This window comes from Opisthorchis viverrini, assembly GCF_000715545.1.
Source record: "Opisthorchis viverrini unplaced genomic scaffold opera_v5_43, whole genome shotgun sequence".
In the NCBI taxonomy this organism is placed as follows: Eukaryota; Metazoa; Platyhelminthes; class Trematoda; order Opisthorchiida; family Opisthorchiidae; genus Opisthorchis; species Opisthorchis viverrini.
Window position 1 is genome coordinate 298,502 of NW_008751699.1, and position 13,710 is coordinate 312,211.

General features: G+C 42.1%; 1 protein-coding gene across 1 annotated transcript; it reads left to right on the top strand.

Moving 5' to 3' along the window:
- Nucleotides 1–3,656: 3,656 nt before the first annotated feature.
- Nucleotides 3,657–12,773, top strand: T265_03137 (hypothetical protein; the record flags this gene model as incomplete). The annotated part of the gene is made up of 6 exons (XM_009167550.1): nucleotides 3,657–3,712; nucleotides 6,915–7,025; nucleotides 7,792–7,944; nucleotides 9,251–9,337; nucleotides 10,359–10,484; nucleotides 12,704–12,773. The coding sequence occupies 6 exons, from the start codon at nucleotides 3,657–3,659 to the stop codon at nucleotides 12,771–12,773; spliced, it is 603 nt and encodes a 200-aa protein (XP_009165814.1).
- Between the last annotated feature and the right edge of the window lie 937 nt (nucleotides 12,774–13,710).

Here is a 13,710-nt window from a genome sequence, read left to right on the forward strand (position 1 = left end):
TAGCTGGAACTAAACTGTTCAGGGAAGTGCCATACGGCTGTTTCATTCTTGTTGATAATTGTCAGCAGCGTGTATCTGAAAATTCCATGGCGATATGAACTTGCACCCCCTCTCATCCAGCTGCGGACAATTGGTTAGCCGTGTGATTAACTCGCGCCTAGGTCGGAGGTAGTGCTTCTCATGCTTCAGCCACATAATTCAAATCATGTGGTCGCGTGTTGATCAGCCCTTCAAGTGACGACTTCGGTGAAAGTCCACTCATGTGAATACTTTTTGATCTAGTTGTAATTTGTCGATAGTATGGAGACAGTAGGGTTTTTTAATGGAAATTCCGTTGTGTAAGGATGAGCCAGTCAGCTTACTGGTCGGTGGCTCGTTGGCGAACAGTTTGGCCTTGAACTACTACCCATGAGGTTGCTGGTTTGAATCTTCCTGGAGACTCATTAGGTGGTTCCCAATAAGACTGAAACAGGTATGGAGCACCTCTTGGCTTTTCGACAGATTGAAGTGACTTGCAGTACGAATGCTGGATTGAGGAAGTCCAAAATTCTCACAGCGAAAGTTCTGCATGGCTGAGTTTTGGCTAACATCAACTCATATGAGTGTCGACGACAAACCGCGTTTGTTCTAGCAGTTACTCGGGTAGAAATTCCAGTGTAACAAATATTTTGATTCAGTTTGAACCCAAATCTCCAAAAATGGCAAGACAGTTCAGTATTTGGAATCCGACCTAGAGTAGCAGGTTCCGATGAAGTAAACCACATATCAGAAGATTGATATGCTGATTCTATGATCCATCTTCATAAAGCGAAAACGAGGTCAGGGCTTTAAGCATGACTCAATGACCAAGACGTCATTCATTCAGACTCACCTTTGTACTTCTAATCTTATGTCGTACATGCATGGACGATTTGTAAGTACCTCAGACCCTTTGCTTGCTTAAGGTTCCACGAGGTCCATGCGCAAAAGCAGTGCTGCGGTTGAACTTCGTGGTAAACCATAGGAAATCCTACGGAACTCCGCGAATTGACGCTCCGAAATCTGTGGGAATGGCTTGTTTTGTCATGTTTAATTGGCCTACTGAACCATTCTGGAGAACATCTACCATCTGCAGTCACTTGGCGGCTTAAACCAGAGAACTTACTCTCTTGGAGCTACTTGTTCCCTGGTAGCTAGTCCTTCCTGGTAATTTTACGTCACCATTGCTGTCTTGCGCTTGGGAATTCGCTCCAAACCTTTTGTCTGGTGTCTTAAATCGTCCTGTCTGGAATTCGGTCCCCCGATATCAAACTACGACACAACTATGCAACATCATTCATTACGTGATGGCATCAGGCTGGGTGCTTACAGTGTGCACTGTGCCATCGTTGTGTATTTGTACCTCCTACGACGTATCCCAGGTAGCCAAGTGACCATCACCCTATATGACATCTGAGCTGTAGTGACTGTCGTTACCATATTGATCACTACAGTCGAATGATGGGCTAGAGAATTATGGCATCAATTGTGACAGCAACACAAACGTTCAGCATTGGGGCTTTGCTGCCACCCAACCACCTCAGCTTACTAAAACAAATCTTTGAGGTGAAAGTTAGATGAAGTGGCGTCTAGTTCTCGTCCACTGAAAAATGAGGTGGCTACGTCTCAAGCTGTCACTTGGACAATCTAGACGGAAACCCTGGAAGGCTGCATGAGAAACATCGGCATGATTTCACAGCTTGATGTTTCTGCGTCCTCACTCAAGCATATAGAGGCTCGCGTTGATCTCATCCTGAGTGAAAGATCGCATCGGTAGCATCGGATCACTTCGTACTGCCCTTCATCCCTTTGTACCAAGTTCAAATTTTTGGGTTTTTATCATTATGAATGCAGCAAGGAGAAACATCAAGTCACCCCAGGAATGAATCTCCTGAGTGGAGAAGACATCAATTTAAATTGCGTGGTACGTATGAGAGTGGTATAAAAGAAATGCCTTTCGTGACGGATGGTTAACGAGCGAATCAATCCCTAGGATGACCTGTACTAGCTCCGGATCCACTAATAGACGAACAGAATAAAGAGACAGTACTATTTCACCGGGCTGATGTACAGCTGGATAGTAGCTTCAATCATGAAGTTATACGTGATGTTGAAATGGTCTCGGAACTCTTGTCGCACAAGTGATGAGTGAAATGCTTTTACATTACGTATCACATGCATTCTAATAGCAGCAAGTGATAAAGCAAAATGGTATGTCTCTGTCAAGCCCACATCACTGAAGTAAGATCTTAAATTATCTAACAAGCAGAATATAGTAATTTGCCTTAAAATATGAGAGAAATTTAGTTGCAATGTAGCTGGGAGAAGGCCGACGATGGTGGAAAAGTTAAAATAAGATTGGGGGATGTTTGAGTTTCTCATAGTAGAAATTGAGCTTTCCTACTTCAAGGAACATGGATTTAACTTGCTCCGTCCGGTTGGATTGTACCGACGCGGTGTTTGATCGTTTTTTGGGAGCGATGGCGCTGGTTGCTAAAAAGGGAACTAAACTTTGTCATGCATTTTTATCGGCGCGCTGACAGATTTTGGTATGACCAGTCGATGGGGTGACCATTTCTTAAGTTGTTTTGAACTGTTTCGAATTCAATAGATCAGAAGTCAAACAACTGAGTAGAAATTTGTATTCGGCCGATGCTTTACCCACCGATTACATTTTCTAGCCTTTGTCGCTGAGACTGTCGGAACCCCCCGAACAAACTTGCAAATGTGATTATATAGTCCAGAAAGCAAACTGACAATTTCTCCTTTCGTTAAATATCGAGACAATTCTGTGAACAAAGAAAGCTGCAAAATTAAGCGTGAATTGGATTTGTTGTATGCGAGTCGCAATTCGCTTTGTATGTTGGAACCGCCACAGATTTCCTCGAACTTATCTTTCCAAAGAAATTGAACAATATCGTGACTGGTCTGAACCTGGCAGAACTTTGAGTTTGGTTGTAAAGAAACTGACTCCAAACAGAGGAATATTTTTCAGATGCAAGTACACTGTGAATAGTTCGGTCAGTAGGGGGAAATGATCCTTCAGAACCTCCTTTAGCATAATGGGAGCTAGAAAATTAGGACCGTATGCCCTACTAACCCTCGTTCTCCGCAAGTGCTTACACATTTAATCAACCAAAAGGGTCTCGGTCTGAAGTTGGAAAATGGTGAGCATCATCGCCAAGCAGCATTTTATCGAAGGGAATTTTCGAGGGCCTTCAGGTGAACTCAGCTGAAAGTCAACGAATGGAAAGAGCACATGATATTCAGGAGCTTGTGGAGCGCCGCATGTTTCACATGCCAAGGGGAAAGGTGTCCTGAATTGCGCTGAGTTTAGTCAGCTTAACGGTCCTACAGTTCCACCAATGAGAAAAAATATATCACTGACGAGAGGAAAGGTAGGACTAATTAAGCCATCCCTGCATCCCTGTAAGAAACGCGCTTTTATGGGCAGAATGTCGCCTTCATCCTGCGGTTGGGAAACGTGACTTGTTACTCCGGCAGCATTCGAAATGCTCCATTTGTGTCGTGCTACTCATGAGTAGGTTGAATTTTTGTTCATCTCGCGTTTGAACAGTTGCCCCCTGTCCTGGCGTAATTATTCTGGTGAGTCCATACATACGGGGGGAACACTGAGGATGAACGATAAATATACCGCAAACCCCCTGAAACTGAATTTGGACAGAAAATTTGGGTGGGGATAGCCACGATGGACACGCAGTTTTCAGCAATAAGAGCAACATCAGAAGTGCTGGTTAGGTTGCTGATGCAAGCAAATAGCTTAACTAGCTTCGGAATCCTTCGCATGCAAGAGAGCTTGCTCGCTGTCGCCTTTGTTCAAGTCAACAATCGATTTTCGATGCAAAGTGAGTTCATATGCAGGTGGTCCCCTCCAGCTGGCGGATAACAGCTGAATGCTAAGATGTTATTGTAAAGTAATCTATTACGAATGGATCCCAAAACCCTAAAACGCGTATTTTTAATGTAGCATTACGTTTGTTGGATTAGATGTGGCTCAACAGGATGTGCTGGTTAGGTGGATTATTGGACGAGGATAAACAGTGCAGGATGTTTAACATCCCCGAGCATAATAAATTTCGCAGAATTCCAGGTGCTGATTATTTCTTCTCTATAAATGATTATTGCTTGACCTGTCGCAGAGTGCATTTGTGAATAATATCAATCAATGTTAACCCTGTTCATCTAGGTTTTTTATTGGATGGGGGGAAGATTTGGTGGAAGAGTAAAGAAGGCAAAAACGCATCAGTCGTCGAACGATTTCGTCGTCATCATCATCACTGGCGACAACACCAGAGGAGAAAACTGGTGTATCGCTGCCGTATAACCATGTCAATTATTTCACTAAGATGAGATCAAAGAATGGGACAGATAGGGGGACCTAGGTCTAACCCACGTCGAATATCATTTACCACTCAGTCAGACGATCTGTATAGAAACTGACGGCACGAACGCCTCTGACATCGGTTAGCTAATCCATCTGTGTTTGAAGATTTGAATAAGCTGCCATCTTGGTGCGATTTTGATTGCAGAAGGGGTTGCTGGCTACTTCGATTAAGATGGGGAGGATGGTGAAGACACAAATGTTTTGAAATGGTATAAGTTCTGGGGTCTATTCTTCCGTTCTACCCGAAAACCGAACTCGATTTCATCACGATGCGTCCCTTCTGACACGTCTGTCTAGTGGAAGCGTCACCACCGATAAATGAAGAAGAAAATGATCGTCACAGTATTTCCGTTGGATTCATGCTCATATTCAACGCAGAGTGAGTTGTCAGTAGACGTAAAAAAGATAAACAATACGACTAAATTTTTGAATATATCCAATCACTAAATCCACACCCTCTTGTCTTTTCCGGTCGGGGATAGGATGAAAGAAAGTTTCCGGTGTGAACGAACTTTTGTTTTCGATAAAACGTATACTTCTGGACGTGTGGCTCTGGGAACTGAATGAACAAGCTCATGACAGACAAGTAAAACGGAGTTTTTTCGTGAACAAACACTGACCAATCCAGTACTGTTACGATGTGGTCCATAACGCATTCTATAGAAGATGATTAAGTACGGTTTACGGTGTCCGCTAAAATGTGTTGTTTGTTATGCATTTTGAAAGTGGTCAGAAATCTAGTTAACTGTTGATGATGACTAAGATGTCAGGATGACTAAGATAATGTCGTTTTTGGTTTGGACGATGACTTTTGGTTTGGTTACAAACGCCTCATCAACAAATATTACAGGGGACGGCTATTGACGTCAACTCATTCGGTACTGAGACGATCGCAATCAAATTTTCCAGCTTGATAAACAAACCAACAGGTGATTCTGCAGCAATCAGCTTCAACTGGCAATTTTTTGCGAAGTAAAATACTTCCTCAGACCTTCACAGCTTTTTTGAATATTTTACGCTGTTGGGTTAGGCTTCTATTCGCAAGGCGAGGCCGGATCTTCGTACTTGTGATGACTTCCAGTCAAGACAATTACTGTGAAGGAAGTGGTTATCAAACTTCAGGAGGCTGTACAGGGAGAGGGGGAAAATAATTAGTCTGGAACGACTGCTCAAAACCCCCAAAAAAGCCAACAAGCCGACTTCGCCGTGTTTGGAGCTCACCAGTTAGACACATTCCCTGAGAGATGAAGTGAGAATTTATGAACTGAATAACAGTGGTTGATTAGTCAAATGCGTTTGCAGTAGCGGAACCTTAAAGATTGGTTTACGATGATAGTTGTGGGGGTGGTAACTGGCGTCCTGAGAGCCAATTTGATGAAGTATATTGAACAAGGAACAGTCCTGGATGGGGAACAATCTACCTGGAATCTAAATCTTACCGGACCAGATTAAATTCATCCGAATTGGAGAAGATGGCCTTTCTTGAAAAGATTACAACAATTCTTTTGACTTTGTCCTAACACAAGCAATGCACAATGCGGTCTTAAATTAGCGGGAATATGCCTACCAGATACTAATATTAGGTGTTTCTTCCCAACTTAATTCATGACCGAGGCTAATACTCATTGATCTCAAGTTATGTAGCCGAGGGAAAAGCTTATTCAGAAATTCGCCTAATTCGTTTTTCTTTGCGTCCCAAGTTGAGCAACAACGTCTCCTATATGTAAGCGTCCTTTTTTAGTATGTAACTAAAGTGTATCTCTTCTTATCTCATCTTGTGCCTTTCGGCAGTGGCAACGACGTTTGCCTAGCTTGCCAAATTTTTCATCCCCCAAGGGACCGAGTCTAATTATCTTTTGGCTTTTTCTGATCGGAAACTTTTGGCATGAGTTTCACTCAAACGAAGAAACGTTAACGTGGCCTCAAGTTGAACAGTTTGCTGGAGAGAATAGAGGAAGAATCCGCAACTAAAAATCAAAAGTTTCTCAATGATTTCAGACAACTTCGCGTTGTAAATTTAAGACCACTAATTTTTATGGGATATCTCATTAGGCGCCTAAAGTGTCCCGGGACAAATCTGAGAATGACTGGACATAAGTTAAGCAGTCCGGAGGGAATAGTTCTCCTGTGACATGAAATCCTAAACGCTGCAAAACCAATCATAATATGTCAGCTGTGCGTTCAGTCCTCTAAAATTCCCCGTTGAATAACAGGAATTCATGTATCAAACAAAGGTATGGTTCCCAAAAATGGATAGTGGAACGGATGATATAAATGCAAGATTTAAAAATGTTCTAGCTAAGACAATCAAAATTCCTACGTTTTAATTCGACTTTGAACAAATTTTATGCAAATACATTCATTTGCATATTGACTGGGTTTTCGGGGGGAGACTCAACTGAATCTCTCGTTTACGATATTCTTCAACCGGATGTGCTGTAAAAATGGCCGTCTCATATTTCTACTTGGTACGATATTCGACACATTGCAGTATGTTTTTGCGAAGGAAACTACTCACAAGCTTGCTGATAAGTATTGGGCAGCCCACGACCAGTTTCGTCCTTTATGTAGCTCATGAAGTGGGCGCAGTCCCAGAATTTCCGTCAGCCTTATGACCTACTTGAGTCCAAACACGAGGCGGCATTTTTCCACTACATTTCGTTGAAGAATATCATAAACAAGAGAATACGTTGAAACCAAATTGGCTTGCAAATGAGTCCAATTTTGGTTTAAGTGGAACCTAAGATGATCGGAAACTCGGGGACTGCAACTAAGTGATGAGCTCCAAGCAGGGCGAAACCGATCGTGGGCTGTCGAAGAGTTTTCCGCAACCTTGCGAGTAGTTTCCTTTATGAAAATTTCATGCCTCTGTTACAGTCTAATTGTACTGATGGTAGAATCAAACCACGAGGATATTTCGGTACCTAAAGACTCTAATCATCGCCTCATGGCTGGCTCCGAAATAATTCAATAGGTGACGGCTTTGATTAGACTAAAAGTCAGGATTCACAAATGGAGTGCAAGTGCCTCTGCTACAGATAACGGCTAGACTCTGACAATTTGTGATCGATCGATTGACGCTCCTCAGATGATGCAAGTCCCAATCAGCATCTATTATGTGAATGCCATTGTAAAATCTGCGGACAAAACTTATGCGTTCTTTCCCTTAATCTATCGACTGCCGGTCGATCGATTTTACTCTGATAATCTGGCTGTTATCTGTAGCTCAGACATTTGCAACCTGCACTCAAAAGCAATTTGCGTGAACTTCTAACCTTTGCTGGCTTAAGTTCAGCCTCAGCTGTCTCTGACAAAGACCTAACTCTCTTGATACACCGAACGTGTGATGTTCTGTTTTTTCCCTCTAGATGCTGTATTCGAGACTGCTGCTATACGTCATATAAATTGCGGCGTACTATTCGGACGATCGGTTGCAGAAAACAGATTTTCCTGCTGCAGTTCGTCTTTGAACGTGTGCTGCGGGAATATTCAAGGATTGGGAATAGCCTAAAATACCTTCTGTTTTGCTAAGCTCAAATACGAGTGTTGAGATCCGACCGTGAATTAATCCCCAAGAAAAGTTCAAAAATATTTTTGAATAAACTTCAAGAGTGAGAATCCCGCGATTTTTAACGACGGAAAGATAGCGAAAAAATTGGGAATCGATCAAAATACCAGATGCTCCCGCCCCCAAAAATGTACGTACAATAGATATAATAACTACCATAAGATACCACAATCAATCCAGTAGATAAACTTAATCACTGAATATATTACTTTCATCGAGATACTCAAATGCATCTTCTACTTTATTCAACGAAATGTGCTGCAAAAAGGCTGCCTCATATTTCAGTTGATATGATGTTGGAGATTTCGTAGTATATGTACTTGAGAAAGCCCACTACTCTTAAGGGTGCTGGGAACTCTTCGACAGTCGACAGCCGGTTCCGCCCTTCTTCGGGTTCGCCAGCTAGGCGAGTTTCCTTCCAATCGAACGTATGTTCTACCTGAACTCATATCGTACGCGATTCGCGAAATTCCCTCACTTCCCATGGGGGATACTCAGCTCAGTCCAAGTTGAAACCATATTCTTCAAATAAACGTACTGCGCAGATGTCTTCTGTTTCATTTGGTATAAAATACGTCATATCGGTACGTATTCTGTTGACAGAAAATACTTTTCAACTTCACAGAGTAGGTTTCATTCAGCATAGTGTTCCGTCAATGCCTTCACATTTTGAGCAACCCCGACCGAGAGGTACTAGGTTTTGGCAGCGTCGATTTGAATGGTTCTCGGTGTTTGTTGATTTCCGCATAAAACTTTGTCCTACAGCATCATCTTTCCCAAGCCAGATGTTTAACTGTAATGACAAATGGTGTGATTTGGTCAGTAACAATCGACCTTGCTTTGAATGATTTTCTTGTTAGCGAACCTCTCCCATGCCATTAATAAGAGTGGGTATACACACAGAACGAGGTTTTATCTAGCCACAATAAGTGAGATGATAACCAGTTGTTTTGGACCTCTCAAAAACTCATCATTCCCGCTACTTGTTACTGTATTTACAGTTGCAGTTAGCTATTGTTTCACATGATACCACGGGCAGCCATAGAGAGCTCGATCACTATCGACAAACAAAAACAAGGAAGTGTACACACAGATGTTGTGCCAAAGCTGTTTAAAGCAAATAGCACTGTGAATGATTGTTTTCGACCTGTTTGGCCAAATGATCAACAACGGTGAGACGAAGTGTAAGAAGGAGAAATAGTTGACTATCCTTGTTACGTCAGAAGCTTCAGACACCAGCCTGACAACGGTTCTTTAAGGTACGTCTATGAGGAAGCTGTCTTGAAGGACGAGAACCACAATTACAGGTATGATTCTTTGGAGTGCGATCCAATCAGCAGCCATCGGTAATTGTGTTGGGAGGCTTCGATACTCTTTCAAGCTGTGGTTCTGTAGAACAAATCCCACGGATGAGCAACGAAAAATCCGCTGTTCGTGAGTGCGATTATATAGGTACCCTTTGTTGAATTTGAATTACTATTAAAAAATGCACAATCAAAATGCTGGCTTTAAATACTTGTTGGCATTAGATTGAAAAAGCGTTTTTATTCTTGGAATTGTAGCTTCTCCTTTTGTATGCGGACAATATCAAGTAAATTGGTTCTGGTGGTTAGCAGCGAGGCACGCCATCCCAACAGTCAATGCACTTCTATAATACTAACTTGGTGTGCGCTTACTGTATACAGATTAATTACAAAGCGGTAGTGTCTTCCTTGCCCGTTGCAGTGTTTTTGGTTTGCACCTACCTCTTATGTTTTCATCCAGGGCATCGTATGGTGGACTTTAGTTTTGGACTTGCATGATTAGTATTTCTCTTTGCTATCCTGCCTTCTGCGGTAAAAAATGTAAACCAGCTGTGGTGGGGAGTCTTGAATCTACTTCCAGTTATTCCGGTGATTCCTGTAATTGCTCATTTACGAATTTTCAGCTGTTTTTTTCGAAATGGAGACATTAGGCCTGAGCTGAGCTTATTCGAATTGATGTCGTTGACCCCAGGAACACGCACAGTTAGGATTCATTGTGCAGGTTTAGCAGATTACTTGGGAGTAGTCCCATCGGATTTGAACCATAAATGGAAGTTCTGGAACATAGGGTCATCTCAGTTACGCGTGATTCTACGTCCCCGTAAGGAACTCGGTGCAGGCAGTGAAGAAGATAACTCTCTGTGATAGACTATTTGGCTCGTATTTTTCAACCCAACTTAAAGCCGTACAGATATTAGCTTTAATTCATCAATTCTATTCAGTCAATGAGAATAAAAACATTATTTTGGCGGTCTGAATGTTGTTCCATAGGTTGAATCTCACCGTGTACAAAGTGAACGAGCCCACGAGGTGGAAGGAACTATCACCGCTCCGTTGATGTTAGCTTGATGAAAATTCTATCAAAATGCTTGTTCAAAACCCGAATTTTTGCATATCTGATGTGTCCTTACAATCATACCCGTCACAAGGAGACCGATGATTACAGAACTTCAAAAGTGGTGGACGCAAAGTTTAAAGTGTCAAAGGGTTTCATCTAACCAGTAAATCAGATGTAATTTTGAGCTTCGGCGAAACCGCTCCCTGTCGAAGAGCAAGGTCGTCAGGAACTATGTAATGAGCAATTCTTATGAGTTCGTCTTCTATGGAGTGACTCTATTTAGATCTCGTTCAAATGACTGACCAGAAATTGTAAGATTGGGTTACCTGGTTCCACAAACAGTGTTACAGTTGTTAGTGATGTTAGTGTCTCTGTAGACAAACTCACACAGTTCAGACCATTGTGATACTTGCGCATTGAAATTACTGTCAGCTGCGCCCATAAGATTTCAAGGTCGGTGAGCCTTTAAGCCCACTGTGGAATTTCTATTAATCTTCAGTGATTTGGGACATTATGTATGAAACAAGTGAGTAGCTGTCAGCTTATGCTTCTTTGTTGTCTGTCAGTAGTATATGGACGCACGATAGGATAGGGTTCGAACCTAGTAATATTTTTGCACACTGACAATCTGAAATATTGTTGCTACTTCACACTCATTAAGGTAATTGAGACAGTTTGAAAAACGCTTCCCAAAACATACGAATGCAGAGCCTTGAAAAGAAAAGCCTAATGATGCCCACTTAAACCGAATATGGGTGATATTTTTACCCATTTTTGTCTAAAACGCAACTCTGAAATAAGTGGGCTTGTTTTCAATGCACGGCTTTATTGTGCTTCCGTACTGACTACGTGATCAGATTGCCAACCACTTGAGAGAAAACACTTGAGAATTTGAGGGGTTGTTGAAAACGAATACTAATCGTTTTGTAGTCACAACAAGGAAGGACGTGAGGATGAAATCTAATAGGGACGTATGGATTGAAAAATAAGACCAACTTCGCCGAAAGCAAAATACTTCGGAACAAATGGTGTGGAAATTTTGTGACGTTTTGTTTGGAACATAATCGGGAACATCTCTCAAGTGACAGTCGGTCCAAGTCACAGCAACCTGTACAAGCGTTGAGGCAAAAATAAGGTGGTAAAGAGAGCTCGGCCTTTTGTGCTGGCTGCGCGAAAAAGGTTGATTCTTTGTAAACGAAACTCAAAGTCAAACTTACCCAGATTGCTTGTGGGTCCAATTTTGGAATCATGCTTTTCTAGTATCATTCCAGGATATTAATTTCGTAATCAAGGAGAGATCTTTGGTCTCAAAAAGCCGTGGGTAACTCAGGCATTGGCAGATTACAATGATCTACAAGTTCGTCGAAGATAATCACCAACATACATTTTTCGTTCACAGTTGAAGCTGAAACAGTATTTTTCATCGTTTTGTTATATCAACTCCCACTTCAATGACTTTCGTTGGATTCGAATTACAGGCTCACTCGCTGTTACTGGTCAAGCGGTATGGTAATTTCATATTCTAAGTAGCGACGGAATTTCCTGTTGAAAGGGAGAGCGCTCTTTGCTGAAATTCCTAGAAACATTATACGGCTAGTTCAACCCTGCTGAATATCGGTAACTGCTCCAATAAATCACTCGGAAGGTTCGGAAGCAACATCCTGGTCGCCAGCTGAATTCTTACTTATCCCGTAGGAAGGGTTGAACAGAAGTGTAACTCAACCGCAAACACGATGTAGCGCCACTGTACTTTGATCATGCGGTTCATGCCACGTATTCCAGTATTAAATGACCAATCAAATACTCGCTTTGAAGCCGGTAAACTCTCGAGAAATTGCGACACTCTTGCATTTTCGGAATGTGTCACTGCCAGACGCTCAGGCTCCAATCTTAAGCTTTTATTTTACAATAAGTCCTCATTGACTGGGCAAAATTTGCAGTTGTCCAGTTCCATTCCTTTGGCTTATTAAAGAGCCTGGTGAGCAATTTGTTCGACCACCCCGGATGTATTTACACCCCTGACTGTTTTCAGGAATAACAATCCCTAAAAATGATGGTGATTCCTAAAGCCTACTCAGAAATATTTGTTAATGTCCACAGCATGCCTCGGCAGAATTGGGAGCCTCACTAGTCAGCAAAAACGGGAGAAGCCTTTATCATACTATAGCTTAAGGTAGATCACCTATCCACAGGCATACATCCAAAACTACGTGCTATAACCTTCTAATGCGCCCACACGCTCAACTATTCCTGTCCTCATTAGGGAGATGAATGAATCTCTACATATTTCACCGAAACTCCCTGGCTTACATGCTGTGCGCTGATTCGCATATTTCTGCACTGAAATATAGATTCGCAGAACAGATAAGAGCTTTTATGAATGCGTCTCATGACAGTTGCCTGGTTGTCCGAGGCAGGTGACCAATGGATCGAGACCCGAGAACCTGCCTCATTGATTTCCAAACAGACACTATCCACTAACCTAAGTGGAGCTTTCAGAATTTTATCGCGCACTATTGATTTGAAATTGCTAGCTTTCAGTGAGACCATGCTGACCATCCAAATCCGACCCAGTTTGTATGCACAAAAGACCCCGATACAAGCCTTGGAATTAGTAACCGAACATGGTTGGACCACCAAACGCTTTGTTTCGTTCCGCTGTCCTAATGCTATTCATTCCTATTGGTAATGTCTTCGTGCTGTGATTTTCAGTGGTAGAACTGAAAAGATAAACTCACTGTCGGCATACCGCAGTCTTAGTGTTTATACTATATTATTCAAATGGACTAAAGGGGACCGACTGTTTCACACTTGGGTATTCAGTCATTCGACCACTACGATGAAATTAGTGATAATTCCACAAGTAGCTTTTCGAACAAAAGAACTATCAACATTTTTTTGTTTGAAGGGAGAAGTGGGAGGATCGCAGACTAACTTTTTCGTTCCTGCTCTTGCTCATGATTACCCAGGTGTTAAGTTACAAGCCCGACTTCGCGCAGCCTAACTTTCTGGTAGATCTCGCTGTATGTGTGGTTTTAGATTTCTTTGAACTGCAAGGTATTCATGGTTGAAAGAAGACCATAGCCAAGCAAACCCGTATTTTTGACTGGCACATCTTTAGAAGTTATTGGGCTACCCTGGACGTAGAAAGCAATGTATTGTTCATGCTGACTATATCCAATGATAGCGCGTATGCTTCATTACGTATGTAGGAATTTCGAGTACATTGTTTCATCGATAACTTACGTGTCTGGTCAGCGACCTTCCCCAGTTTCCCACTCAATCTGGTACACATCTGACTACTTAACCAAGCATATTCTCCATAACCCATCTTGATATGTGATCATTTGTTGGTTGG